We start from the raw sequence: 15,666 nt of genomic DNA, 5'->3' as shown, positions 1-15,666 counted from the left end.
GTTTTGACAGATTTAAATTGCATACCCACATCACTGAATTCTCTTTGTTGAAATTTCAGTGTCTGCAATTCTGCCTGGACACACAACAGGAGGGAGTACATGAGGGCCTTGACAATCAATTTGAACCTGGAGAGAATGTGCAAGACTCATGGGGTAGAATTTTTCTCAGCATAGTCTGTGCTTGTTAACAGGACAGACTGCTTCTACAGGGATGAGGTACAGTTAAATAGAAAGGGTGCAAGAATATTTGCTGATGCTAATGAGACAGTGTTAGGCTGGTAGGAAAACTGCTAGCTTGGGGTGAATGCAAAGTCTAATAGATTAACAATAGTCACAGGCAGAAGTGAAAGTGATTCTTGCACTGCTTCTATTGGAACGTGCAGCAGCCAGGTAAGCAAGGAACTTGGGCTTTATAGGACTGCTGTAGGTCATCATGGAACAAGGAAATACACAGGCTGTGTTATGCTAACTAAGAGCAAGAACAGGTTCAAGCATACCAGCATGTACACCAATGTTAGGAGCAGAGAAAATAAATTTGATGAATTTGAAGTGCTGGTCAAGTCATCAAATGCAGACACTGTAGGGATATCAGAGATTTGCTATCACTCAAATATAAGGGATTCAGAATTTGAATAAGGGAAATACAATGTATACAGAACAGTGTATAGTGTTGATTGTCGAGCAGCACAAGAGGTCCCACCCACAAAAAACAGGCAGAGGGGAGGTTATAGTAACAGTATTTGCCATATTGTGCAAGGAAGACACAGGCTTTTGCTGCACTGGAGGAAAAAAAAAAAGTAGATAAGAAATACAAATTACATGCTTTCTTCCTCACACAGGTAAACATAAAGTTGGCCTTTGAAATTATTCAAACTGTTAGCCTCAACTACCTGCGAAGACAACTCGTTCCAGCAATCAACGACTCACTAGCTAAAAGAAAACTTCCTACAATCTACTCTAAACAGTATTCCCTGTAATTTGAATTTATGGCCCCCTAGTTCTGAAATTCTTTATAGCAGTGAAAATTTCACCTTCATTCATATTACTAACCTCTCTCAAAGCCTTATAAACCTCAATCAGGTCACATCTGAGGTGCCTGGTTGCCAAGCTCTGTAGCCCACATTATCGGAGTCTTTCCTCATATAGCTGTACTTTTGCTGATCTCACCATGTGAGTTGTCCATCTCTGGACCCGTTCAAGAAGCTCAATGTTTTTTTTTCAGATGAAGTTTCTATACTTGAACACAGTATTCCAAATGTGGTCTTACAATTGCCTTATACAGTGGGATTATGACCTTCCTATCTCTACATGGGCTTTCCTGGCTGCATGTTTACACTGCTCAGAAAACTTTGTATCTGCTCATATTATACCTCCCAGATTCCTTTCTTCCTCTACTGTTTTTAATTCAACCACACAAAGCGTGTAATTTATTTTTGGGTTGCTATACCACAAGTGTAAGACCTTGCATTTTGCTTTATTAAACCATAGCTACCACTTCTCTGATCATTTCTGAAGTTTGTTCAAATCATGTTGAAGGAGCACTGCTTGGCCCTCATCATTAATGACTCTACAAATCTTTAAATCATCCATATTATGATATCACACATTCCATCTCTTTGTCAATGTCATTTATGAAAATGAGAAGCAAAAATGGTCGAAGAATTGATCCTTGGTGGATCCCACTACTGACATCTCACCAATCTGAAGAACATCCATTAATCACAACCCTCTGCCTTCTGACGTGCAGCCACCCATCAATCCATCTTAAAATCTTTCTAGTAATCCCAACCAACTCCAGCTTATACAGTTAACTCTTGTGGGGGACTGAGTCAAAAGCTTTCTTAAATATGCTCTTAGTTAAGAAACACATACAATCTAAGGCAGCGCATCCAGTTGACATGGGTAGCCAGTGCAATGTTGAGTCAATTTGGTGTGACATAAGCACTAGAAAAACAAAAATGAGAGGAGGAGTGTGTTATAGGCTGAATGACTGTGATGAGTACAACAAACAGCTGTACAGAGAAACAGAGTGGGCAAATAAATCAGAATTTCATATAATGGGGGATTTTAACTTTCTAGATATTGACTGAAACTTGTGGGTTGGTACACACACACTAACAAGACTTTTGTTGATTTATTAGATGACTGTTTTCTAGAGAAGCAACAAGATAGAGCAATACTCTTGATCTGATTATCAGCAATGATTCTTCATGCATTAAGCATCTTCAAATAAAAGAACCAGTAGGTGGCAGTAGACAGTATATTGATGTGCGATTTACTTAAAGATGTAACTACCATCAAGGGTAAAGGGAAGGATTTTTTCTTTCGTAAAGGTGACTACAGTGGTCTCGGACAATTCTTAAATTCTACAGAGTGGTACCAACTTTTTTTTGTTTGTTTGTTATTTGGTTTTTTTAGGAGCATTAGCAACTAAGGCCATATTGCTCCATGATATGCGGTGGTCATTCCCTGACCTTTCCGCATCCTCCGTAATTGGTGGTGACGGGCTTGAACCCCGGTCTAATCAAGAAGCGTGTGCTACGCACTGCTGCTCCTTCCCACCTGGCTACGGAGGCACCTGTGGTACCAACTGATGATGTTACCGTCAGCCAAATCTAAATGGAAAGCAGTCAAGGAATTAATCATAGAAGCTACAAGGCTTTTCATATACCAACTAAGAAATACTGTTCAAGGTATAGGCCTAAATGGATGTCAGATGAACTAATGAGCCTCATGGCGGAGAAGAAAAATGCATGGGATGCATATAAATTATCAGTCAACACAGAAGGCTATGGTAGATATAAACAAGTCTGTGATCAAGTCACAAAGGAGGTTAGGTAAGCAAAGGTAGGAGCCGACCGGGCTAGCCGAGTGGGTAAAGCACCTACCCGGCAACCCAAAGGTCGCGGGTTCGATTCCCGCCTCGGGCTTGGATCAAAGTACTGCAAAAACCTTGGGAGGTGCAATATGGCCACAGAAGCCGATGCGCCAACAACTACCAAATCAATCAATCAATCAGCAAAGGTAGGTTACAAGAAATATTTAGCAAAGGATGGAAAGGAAAACAGCAAAAATTTCTTTACTTATGTAAACACCAGAAGGCAGGGGGATGAATCAAATTGGTCCACTTGATTTCGATGGTATACTGTTGATGAAGCTGCTCAGGTTGCTGACAGGCTGAATAAGTATTTTGAATCTACATTCACACATGAGGAATTCTTTAGGGAAGAGGATACCAGAAGTTTATCAAACTCTAACAACAAGAAACAAAATGATTTTTTAACAACTGAAAGGAAAGTTGAAGGGAAATTGTTGAAGTTAAACACAAGATCCCATGGATGGCATCATAGCCATAATTATGAGAGCATCTTCAGATATATGGGAGTTCCCTGTGGACTGGAGATGTGTGAATGTATCTCCAATTCAAAAAGGGGGGTCAAAGGATGACATGAGTAATTCCAGACCTGCTAGCTTAAGTTCTGTTGTAGGGAAAATAATAGAGTCACTGGTTAAAGAAGTAATGCAGGACCATCTAGGCAGGAGTGCAGTCATACTTCAGTCACAGTATAGGTTTGTTAAGGGGAGGTCTTGTGTGGCCAATTTGATTGGATACTATGATAAAGTAACAAAAGGAATTGGATGCAAAAAATAATTTTGACATCGTATACATGGATTTCAGGAAAGCTTTTGATACCGTTGCATACAATAGACTGCTGTACAAATTGAAGCAATGTGGCATTAAGGGCAAGTTGCTGCTATGGATAAAGGGATGGTTGAGTGGGAGAAGACAGAGCCATTATCAATGGATACTGCTCTGCGTGGACTACTGTTATCAGTGGATCACCCCCCCAAGGTTTGGTGCTGGGCTCGTTGTTTTCTGTATTTATTAATGATATTGACGAAGGCATATTGGGCTTAATGTCTAAGTGTGCAGATGATATGAAGGGTGGCAGGCTGGTTAATAATAGTAATGATGGTATGCTACTGCAAAAAGATATAGAAAATTAGGTATCTGTGCTGAAAAATGGCAATTGAAGTTTAACATTGACAAATGCAAGTACTGTATACGGGTAGCAGTAATCTCAGATTAACTTGCCTTCTGTGTGGTAATACACTCAGTAGTGGAAAATGAAAAAGACCTGGGGGTTACTGCACTATCAGATATGAAATTCTCTGAGCAGTGAAAAAAGGTTGCCAAGACAGCACATGGGGTTTGTCAATGATATACAACAATTTTGCTACCAGGAATAAGAAGGTGATTATTCCATTGTATAAAGTAATGGTCAGTACATTTAAGATACAATATGTTCAACCATTCCCTAGGCCAAAGCCTATCCATAGCTTGGCACATATTGTTTTCTTAATGTCTGAGGTTAGTTATAAAAGTTTTAACATATAAATGAATAAAACAAAACTTCATTGTTGCCACTTGGCCTTCTCTGATGAAATCCAAGTATATGATATCGAAATTATTTTTGACATTCAGTTCCTTTGTGACCACATCATAGTATCCAATCAAATTGGGCAGACAAGAACTCCCTTTAACAAACCCATGCTGAGTCTTAACTATTACTGCAGTCTTGTCTAGATGATCCTGCAATTCTTCTTTAACCAGTGATTCCATTATTTTTTCCAGAACACAAGATAAACTAACAGGTCTATAGTTACTTGTCACCTTTTGAACCCCCTTTGTGAATTGGTGATACATTTGCACACCTCCAGTCCATGGGGACCTCCCCTAAGTCCAAGTAAGCTCTCATAATTATGGCTAAGGGTTTGATTACTTCCTTTGCTGCCTCCTTTAATATAGCTGGATAGATCCTGTCCACCCTACGTGCCTTTTTTATGTTTAACTTAAACAATTTCTCTTCCACTTTGCTCTCAGTTATTACAAAATCACTTAGCTCCCTGTTAGAGTTTGATAAACTTCTGGCACTCCCCTCATTGAATAACTCCTCATGTGTGAATGTAGATGCAAAATACTCATTCAGTTTATCAGCTACCTTAGCATGATTATCAATAGCAACCCATCTATGTTAAGTGGTCCAATCTGATTCATCCCTTTCCTTCTAGAGTTTCCATAAGTAAAGAACTCTTTGCTGTTTTTCTTTGCATCCTCTGCAAAGGATTTCTTGTAATCTGGCTTCGCCTGCCTAACCTCCTTTGTGACTTGATTACAGACTAGTTTATATCTGCCATAGTCTTCTGTGTCACCTGATACTTTACATGCATCCCATACATTTTTCTTCTCTGCCACAAGCCTCATTAGTTTATCTGACATCCATTTAGGCCTAAACCTTGAACAGTATTTCTTAGTTGGAATGAAAAGCCTAGTCGCCTCCAAAATCAAGTCCCTGAAGGCTTCCCATTTGGAATTCAACATTGGTAACATCATCAATTGATCCAAATGTACAGAATATAAAAACTGTATGAGACCCCTGTAGTCACCTTTATGAAAGCAAAAGCCCTTCCCTTTAGCCTTGATGGTAGTTACATCTTTAAGTAATTTCCACATCAGTACATTGTGATCACTGTCACCCATTGCTTTCTTTATCTGCAAATTCTTAATGCATGAATAATCAGATCAAGAGTATTACTCCCTCTGGTTGCCCCTCAAACATGTTGCTGTAGAAAACATGTCATCCAATAAATCCACAAAAGTCTTGCTAGTGTGCAAGCGACCAATCCACAAGTTCCAGTCAATATCTGGAAAGTTAAAATCCCCCTTTATAATACATTCTGATTTACTAGCCCACTATTTCTCTGCACAATTGCTCATTATACTCATCAGATTCATTACCAAATGACATAAATTATGCTCTGTCCTACATGATAGAAAACTATAAATGTTTTATTCCAGTTAATAAGATGAGCTTTGTGACCTAAATCAAAATCCACCGTTGTGGGGAGCCAAAAAAAAAAAAAAAATCCTTTTAGTAAAAAAAGATCAAAACAGCCAAATAAGAATCCCAAAACAGATGCCAAATAAGTTGCTAATGGCAAAAAGCACTATTATTGTCTGCTTATTTTTTTATCTCTGAAATTTTCTAAGTTTTATTTTAATTTCGTTCATATGCAGGTGGCACCTCATCAGCACTACAGATTGCAGCTGGTAACTACCCCAATGTAGTATAATTGTGTTTTAATTTCAGAAAAAAATAAATAATAAATAAAACCACCAACTTGTCTAAATTTTCAAAATTTCTAAAATGTTCTGAATGAGCTCCTATAATTGTTTTATTAACTGCCAAGTATACTTTTTTATCTTTTATTTATTTATTTTTTTTAACTGTGTTCACTCCTAATTCTGTAAAGGCTGATCCAAGATGGCACTTTAATAATAATAACCAGACATAACAACCACCCTGTGCACTTGGTACCAGTACCCATCATGGGGTGGGATTCCCCCATTAGGGAGAATTAATATAATAAGAGAACATAATAATACATTGTCATCTATCCATTTGCCTGTCCAAACTTAATGAACAATAAGGATATTATTATTCACTTGTTTAAAGGGTAGCAAAATTTATAGATTTATTTATATGTAACTGGGTAAAAGACTACCTTCATATCTACTTTAAAACCGACAGGCAATTTTATATATCTATCAAATAAATCATAGATTTTAAGAGTATAATGCTATCTGAGACAATCACAAAAACATTTCTGGGTTCGACAAAATAATTTTAATATTAGAACGAATAAACAATGAAAGAAAGCAGGCTCTCTTTCTTTATTTTCTTTATTTTTGCGAGAAATGAGAATCAAACTGCCAGAGAACAGTGGGATTCTTGTTTGTCTGTGCCAACAAAAATAGTTTTCAAATTTATCCACATAATTAAGAAACTTTATGTAATGTTAGCCACAAAAATGTAACAGCGAGTGCAAATATGAGTGTACAACTGGGAAGCCAAGTTAACATCCAAAAAAATGAATTATGTATTTCCAGTATAGTGCGATTCAACTTATCATCAGATGAATATTTTTGTATACTTAAAAGTTTAATAACAAATGTTTCTTCAAACTTTAACATTTTTTTTTACTCCAAACTATGATGTGCAAACTACAACAGGAAAGAAAATCACAACATAGAATAATCATAAATCTTTGAAATGGAATCATTCCTTCCATCATTATATCATTTAATTAAATGTGTTCAGTAAATTACTTACCAAACATATTGCTCTATTAGTACCAGATGTCTTGATATAATTTTCTTTAATTCCTATATCACGGTTTATTTTCTTCTTCAAATCCATTTTTGCAGTGCGAAAGCCCGGCATGCATAACACAAAGGGTTATAACAACTGCAGAAAAATATAAAGGAAGAAATCAATTTTTTTCTCAAATAACATAAATTTAAATTACAGTATACACATTTCTACTCCAATATAAGCACCTTATCCCTTAAAAAAAAAAAAAAGGATGATCCCTCCTTCGTTTACTACTAAACAGAGCAACACATGACTTTTATTGACCAAAACAATCGGAAGATGTCGCTGCGTGTAAACCCACTGTCATTATGTTTGACATCTTTCAATTATAAATTCTACAGAGAGACAGAATAGTGAACTGGATTAGACTATTAATTTGCAGTCACTTCAGAAGATCTCTATAAAAAATCCAATTGGCATTAATCTCACAACTTTTTTAAATATTTATACTGAAATGACAGCTTCAAACCCCTCCTCTCACCATTCCTTTTTGTATTTTCCTAGACACCATCACTGTGGTCCACGAACCACTTGAGTGATCAAGCGTATACGCAGTAGATGAGCGGTTCTGTGAATAATATTGAAAGTTGCATTTTTGATGACTCATACTGAAGGTCATTACACATGAACAATCAAGTCCACTCTGGGAAGGAGTGAATAAACGATCAACTCCTAAATCGTCCATTGTTAAATCATTTCCATCGAAATAAAACAGAATGGCATACAAAATAAAGATAATTATGTATAATCATAATCATTTCCATAAACGTCATTGCAAAGGAGGAGAGAAGGCAGACACTCAGACGGTTTATTTTCGTATATTACTACAGTGATATTAAAGATACTGTGGAGTGATTAATAAAAAAATTAATTAAAAAAAGAATATTTACAGCAAAATGAATAAGTTATAAACTTATCTGACTTTATTAACAATTAATTTTGCCTCTTAAATGAATAAACTTTGCTTTTCTTTTTTTTTTAATTAAAATAATTGTAATCATACAATGTAATTATGCCTTTATCGATGATTGACAATCAACGGAACGAAAATTTGTATTATTATCATTATCACTAGCCACATAGTGCAAGGAAGCCTGAGGCTTATGCTGCCCCAGCCAACAAAAAAAAAAAAAAAAAAAAATTCCGAGTTATCCTGAGAGAGAGAGAGAGAGAGAGAGAGAGAGAGAGAGAGAGAGAGAGAGAGAGAGAGAAGTACAAGGGAGTCACCAAGAAAGAGAAGAATGATGATATACACCCTGGGACCCTGGGTGTGCTCAGGACCCTGGGTGTGCCAAGCCCATACTGACCAGATGGTGAGCCTCTGGGTTAAAGTGATTTTACTTCGCATTTAAAGTGCTCACAATCACTGTCATTTCAAATCTTATGAAAAAATGCTGGATCCGAATCTCATAATGAGGGAAGGAGTTTTTCTGAGTTTCTTCGCAACATGACCAATTAGTTGATCTAAGGATGTTTTTTTTTTTTTTCACAAAAACTGGGATTTTTCATCCAGAAAAGCAAATAAACCAACCACGTTGAATGGGCACAATATATTGATGCCTCCATAACTGTGGTAGTTTGGTGCAAAAACAACTACTTAACTGTAAATATATTGAAATATTATTATTATTATTATTATTATTATTATTATTATTATTATTATGTCTAAGGTGGCACCTAGACTTCCGTCTATCTCCACCTGATAAACTGACTGTGTGCAGAACCTCTGCAAAATAGACCTGTATGGAAGGTCTCTTCGCCATCAGGGAGAAGCTGTCACCTGCACAGCCGCTCGCCGTTGGCGAATAGACCCTAATGGCCGCCCATATTCACTTGGTGCTGGGCTTGGTCTTCTATTTTAAGTGCCTCATGCACAATATATTGAAATAGGCATAATAATTATAATAAAAGCAATTTTAAAAGCAAAGTAACGGGTAATGTCAATAAACATTTCACATAATAATGAAATGAAACGCCGGCATGGATAAAAACAATTATATTAGGCCACCCGGATATTCGTTAGCCAGTGCTGTGTTTATTGCGTGTGTTCTATGGTCGATTTGTCTGTTAAGCTGGATGAAAAACCCTAGTTTCTGGAGAGAAAAAAATCCTTGCTATCGACGCCTCAGACCGACGAACTCAGTCACGGAGTGAAAAAAGCCCATTAAAGTTCCTCGCGTCATCAACGGGATTCGAACCTGGAACTTTTCCAGCCGGTGTGGGGGAGATGGTGGGATAAACCAAGCTATCCTTTAATGACGGTATGCTAGTGCAAAAAGATCAAGAAAAATTAGGCAGTTGGGCTGAGAAACGGCATATTACAGGGGTTCCCAAACTGTGCGCCGCGGCGCCCCAAAGCGCCGCGGGTTGTTTTAAATTTTCGAGGAAAACAAAGCGATACTCGACATCTGTCGGACACCGCACGAGGCAGTTCACAGTTTCAACGTTACTTATTAAGTTGTTAGGACCTAACTATTTAATAAAAGGAACTGTTGGGTATTTCTTTTAGCCTGGGGAAGCCGTGAGAAATTACCGAGACACTAAGGGCGCCGTGAACCGAGAAAGTTTGGGAACCTCTGATATATTAGATCGATATGGAATAGTGTAACGTATATCCCGAACTTGATATTATAAGGTTTAACGTAAAACTAGATAGGGTAATACGTAGCACTGTCTTAGAAATCTGTTAGCTTAGTACAGTCTTATCAATTAATTAGTAAAATTTTTCATTGTTCATTAAATTGTACTTAAACGGAATCATAACCCAGACTAGAGCGGCAAAGCAACGCCTACAAAGTAGCGGAAATGCAGTGCCTCAGGGAAGAACATAAGAGGGCGGTTCTCGAACGCATAACAGTCTAAAAAAGTGCGAAATGTTTGCGGACTACTAGAACAGGATATGATCCAGCCAAAGAGGACATCTTTGTGTGTGTGTGTGTGTGTGTGTGTGTGTGTGTGTGTGTGTGTGTGTGTGTGTGTGTGTGTGTGTGTGTGTGTGTGTGTGTGTGTGTGTGTGTGTGTGTGTGTGTGTGCTAGATGCACAGAGCTTGAAGAAATTAGGCGTCAAATCAGCGTTCTGATGAGACTCTATGAGAGTTTGAGGCGTAGGGTAGATGCCCTCGAAGAAATTAATATGAGGGGCTCATCGAACTCTAAGCTACCCGATCTACAGTATGCATGAGTAGCGTCACCATGCTCCCCACACCGGGTGGAAAAGGCCCTGGTTCGAATCACGTCGATGAAGCGAAGAACTTTAATGGACTTTTTTCACTCTGTGGCTGAATTAGTCGGTCTCAGGCGCAGATAGAAATGTTTTTCACGCTAGAAACTGGGGTTTTTTCGTCCAGCAAAACAGGCAAATCGACCACAGAACACTCGCAATTTACAGACAAAATAAATATATGGGTGAAAGTAATCATTTACAGGTGACTCTAATATCATAATTTTTTTTTTTTTTTTTCGCCCAACTCAACGCCCAAGCTCATTACTGTACATCAGGCAACATAGCGGCAATCTCCATGGCAGAATGTGCTGGTCCCGCAAGAGCTACTTATTGTCAGTGACTCGATTGTCAGGGAGACAGGGAATGTATTATACAAAAATGATAGGTGGAACTCGATCAGGGTATGTCTGCCAGGGGGGAAAATTTGATGACCTTGAAGATCAGACATATCTTTTAAGGGCACAAAAGGTGATATAGTTGTACACGTTGGCACTGATGACTTTAAGAATAAGAGCTCTACAGTTTTACTTAACAAGTACAGTTCAATGTTGAAAAAAAGTTGAGAGTTAGGATTAAATTTGAAAGAGACTGCAATTCTACCCTGACAAGATAGCAGGGAGTATATGATGAGAGCCTTGTCAACCAGTTCGGCCCTGGAGATATAGTGCAAGGCTCATATTGTAGAATTTTTCTCAACGTGGTCTGTGCTTGTTAACAGGAGGGAATGCTTCTGCAGGAATGGGATACATTTAAATAGAAAGGATGCAAGAATATTTGTTGATGCTACAGAGGCACTGTTAGGTGGATCCGAAAACTGCTAGCTTGGGGGAAGGGATTCACAGATTAAACATTAACAGTAGTCGCAGGCAGAGGCGAAAGCGATTCTTGCACTGCTTCTATTGGAATGACCACAAGTCTAGAGAGTACGTTTCTGGATTTTCAAAACCTGCTGGGAATTAGCATGGAACAATTTATTTCATGGGCTGTGTTAGGGTAACTAAGAATAAAAATAGGTGCATGTATACTTGCATGTACACCAATGCTAGAAGTATAGTAAATAAATTTGATGAATATGAAGGGCTGGTCAACACATCAAAGGTGCATATTGTTGGGACATCAGAGACATGGTACTACATGGATATAAGCAGTGCAGAATTGTAATTTGGGGAGTACAATGTGTGCAGAAAGGATAGACAGAATAAGAAAGGAAGAGGGACTATGCTGTTAGTTAAGAAACAGATAAAATCTAAAGAAGTGCATCCAAATAACATTGGTGGACAGTGCAATGTTGAGTCAATTTTGTGTGACATAAACACTGGGAAAGTGAAAGTGAAGTGAAAGTGAAAGGGAAAGTAGGAGTGTGTTATAGGCCTAATAACTCTGATAAGTACAACGAACAATTGTGCAGAGAAATATAGTGGGCCAGTAAATCAGAATGTCTTATAATGAGGGATTTTAACTTTCCAGATATTGACTGGAACTTTTGGATTGGTCACTCGCACACTAGCAAGACTTTTGTGAATTTATTGGATGCTTGTTTTCTACAGCAGAATGTTCGATGGGAAACTAGAGGGAGTAATACTCTTGATCTGGTTATCAGCAGTGATTATTCATGCATTAAGAATTTACAGATAAAGGGACCACTAGGTGTCAGTGATCACAATGTACTGATATGGGATTTACTTAAAGATATAATTACCATCAGGGGTAAAGGGAAGGGTTTTTTTGCTTTCGTAAAGGTGACTGCAGTGGTCTGAGACAGTTTTTAAATTCTAAACAGTGGGATCAACTGATGACATTAAAAACAGCGAATTCCAAATGGGAAGCCTTCAAGGAACTAATCTTGGAAGATACCAGACTTTTCATACCAACTAAGAACTACTGTTGGAGATTTAGACCTAAAAGGATGTCAAATGAACTAAAGAGGCTCGTGGCAGAGAAGAAAAATGCATGTGACACATAAATTATCAGGTGACACAGAAGATGATGGCAGATATAAGCTAGTCTGTAATCAAGTTACAAAGGAGGTTAGGCAAGCGAAGGCTGATTATGAGAAATCCTTGGAAAGGATAGAAAGAAAAACAACAAAGACTTCTTTACTTATGTAAACTCTAGAGAGAAGGGATGAATCAGATTGGTCCACTTGATATTGATGGCTCGACTGTTTGATGATCCTGCTCAGAAAGCTAAAAAAACTGAATGAGTATTTTGCATCTGCATTCACACATGAGGAATTCTGTAAAGAAGGGGGAGGACGGTAGTTTACTACACTTTAACAGGGAGATAAATTATTTTGTAATAACCGAGTGCAAAGTGGAGGAGAAATTGTTGAAGTTAAAAAGGCACCTGGGATCGATGGAATCTATCCAGTTATATTGAAGGACGCAGCGAGAGAATTAAGCTAACCCTGAGCCATAATTATGAGAGCATCCTTAGATTCAAGGGAGGTCCCCATGGAGTGGAGATGTGCAAATGTATCCCCAATTCACAAAGGGGTTCAAAGGGTGACAGAAATAATTATATACCTGTTAGTCTAATTTCTATTCCTGGGAAAATAATGGAGTCACTGGTTAAAGAAGCGTTGCAGGATCACCTAGACAACACTGCAGTAATAGTTCAGGGACATCATGGGTTTGTTAAGGGGAGGTCTTCTCTGACTAACTTGATTGGATAATACAATGTGGTCACAAAAGAACTGGATGCAAAAAATAATTTCTATATCACGTACTTAGATTCCAGGAAAGCTTTTGATACTGTTGCACATGGAAGACGGCTGTACAAATTGGAAGGGTATGGCATTAAGGGCAAATTGCTAGAATAGATAAAGGGATGATTGATTGGGACACGGCAGAGAGTAGTAATAAATGGACACTGCTCTGTATGGAATAATGTTATAAGTGGTGCTCCCCAGGGTTCGGTGCTGGGCCCATTGTTGTTTTGGTATTTTTCAATGATATCGATGAAGGCATATCAGGGTTAATGTCAAAGTTTGCAGGTGATACAAAGGTAGGCAGGGTTATTAATGACAGTAAAGACAGTATGCTACTGCAACAGAATCTAGAAAAGTTAGGTAGATGGGCTGAGAAGGAACAAATGAAAAGCAAATGCAAAGTACTGCATATGGGTAGCAGTAACCCAAGAGAAATGTATCAACTGTGTGGTACTACCCTCAGGGAAATGGAGAATGAAAAAAACCTGGGGGTAATTGTGCAGTCAGATATGAAGTTCTCTGAGCAGTGCAGGTGGGTGTCAGAGCAGGTCATGGAAACTTGTCATTGAAATATCGGAATTTTGTAGCAGGAATGAGGAGGTAACTATTTTATTATTATTCTTGTTATCACTAGCCATATAGTGCAAGAAGCCTGAGGCTTGTGCTGCACCAGCTAAACAAAAATTTCCAAGTTAGTTTGAGAGAAGAGAGAGAGAGAGAGAGAGAGGAGAGAGAGAGAGAGAGAGAGAGAGAGAGAGAGAGAGAGAGAGAGAGAGAGAGAGAGAGTAGGAGCAGAAGTAGAAGGGAATCACCCAAAAACAGAAGAATGATGATATCCAGCTCAGGACCTGGGTGTGCCAAGCCCATACTCACCAGATGCAAGCCTATCCCCTTGTTTAAGGGAATAGTCAGGCCACAACTTGAGTACTGCATACAGGTCTGGAGGCCTTATTTTAGGAAGCAGGTAGAGTTGCTAGAACGAGTGCAGAGAAGGGCAACAGGGACGGTGTGGGGAACAAAGTGGTGCTCATAGGAAGAAAGGCTTAGATCTGCAAATCGCAGCGTTTGAAGACTAGGCATCTACAAGGTGATCTGATTGAGATGTATAAGGCCTGGAATGGGTTCAGCAGGCTCGACACAGATGGAATTCTTCCACTTGCTCAGATTAAGAACTTGAAGTGGTATAGATTCAAATTGAGGAAAGACAGTTGTAGAATAGTGTGTGGAATTTGCCTTTAGCCAGAGTGTATTTGATTGTTGGAACAGACTTACATGTTTTTTTGTGGAAGATGATAACTTACATAAATAAATAAATTTAAGGCTGAACTAGACAAACGTTTCGAGTGACTGTATTAGTGAAATGGGAAGATTTTTTTTTTTTTTTTTTTTTTTTTTGGCTGATGCCATATGCAGAGTACTGCACATGGGTAGCAGTAATCCCAGATTAACCTACCAACTGTTGTATTCAGGGTAGTGGAAAATGACCTTGGGGTAATTTTGCAGACAGGTATGTAGTTCTCTGAATAGTGCAGTCAGGCTGCCAGGATAGCGCAGAGCTTTTGTCTATAATATACAAGAATTTTACTAGCATGGATAAGGCGATGGTCAGACTATATCTTGAATACTGCATATTGGTCTGGAAGCCACAATTTAGAAAGGAAGTAGGGCATACTGTTGAGCATTAGAGCAGGGTAATAAGATTGGTGGGGAAACAAAGGATGGCTGCTCTTACCAAGAAAGGCTTCATTTGTGCAAATTGCAGCATCTGCAGACTAGACACCTGGAATGGGAAGTTTTTTTGGTGAAGGTGTTTTCTTGTATCGTATGTGTTTGGGCGTTGTCCTGGTAAAAAATAGCCTCTTGCGTCCCCCAGTAAAGAAGAGGAGAGCAACCAGTTTCAAAATCTCTCTGAGACAGCATCGAGCAGTCAGCCTGCCGTTGACCACCAACGATGACTATCAACACTGATTGCTTGCACGCCACGACACCTGCAGGGCGTGCAGTATGACGTTCAACATTGCATCTAGGATCAATGCGTTCACCACGTCGGCACCAACGTGTACGCAGCGATCATCGGGTCCCAAGCAAAAGCTTGAAGCCATTCTGTCTCCCAGTAACAGCCATTCTGTTACCCGCGCGCGGTACCATTCCAGACGCTATTGACGATTGGCAGCCATCAGGGATCATCAACGCAATGACTGGTATGCACAGCAGCCCCCTTCTCCCAGTCAGCGTGCAATGGCTAGACGGTGATGGGGTGATAGCAGCTAATATCAAAGCTCGTTGGATGGTAGTCAACGTAGCTGTGTGCGGTGTAAACTTTTTTTGATAAGATGATCCTCCGTTCTGTAGTCCTCTGTCGTGCTCCACTACATACATTCCGCTACCTGACGAAGTTACCATCCAGCTTTCCAAAAGCCTATGATACCCCTCCCCTTACGAAGTTGCTGAGTTGCTTATGTCGATGTCAAACGTGACATCTCAGCATTATCTGCAATCCCTTTTCACTCTGAATT

At 38.9% G+C, this 15,666-nt stretch overlaps 1 protein-coding gene across 1 annotated transcript in view; it reads right to left on the bottom strand.

Moving 5' to 3' along the window:
* The window catches only part of Wdr81 (WD repeat domain 81), a 290,101-nt gene extending 282,696 nt beyond the window's left edge, over positions 1 to 7,405 (bottom strand). The window contains exon 1 of the mRNA XM_090376768.1: positions 7,176 to 7,405. Coding sequence (XP_090232894.1) covers positions 7,176 to 7,286 — 111 coding nt within the window. The 5' untranslated portion in view covers positions 7,287 to 7,405. The remainder of the gene's footprint in view (positions 1 to 7,175) is intronic.
* Between the last annotated feature and the right edge of the window lie 8,261 nt (positions 7,406 to 15,666).

The sequence above is a fragment of the Mastigoproctus giganteus genome, chromosome 6, assembly GCF_048544385.1.
Source record: "Mastigoproctus giganteus isolate SK-2022 chromosome 6, ASM4854438v1, whole genome shotgun sequence".
Lineage (NCBI taxonomy): Eukaryota > Metazoa > Arthropoda > Arachnida > Uropygi > Thelyphonidae > Mastigoproctus > Mastigoproctus giganteus.
Note: the sequence above shows the minus strand (reverse complement) of the source record. Positions and strands in the feature narration are given on the sequence as shown.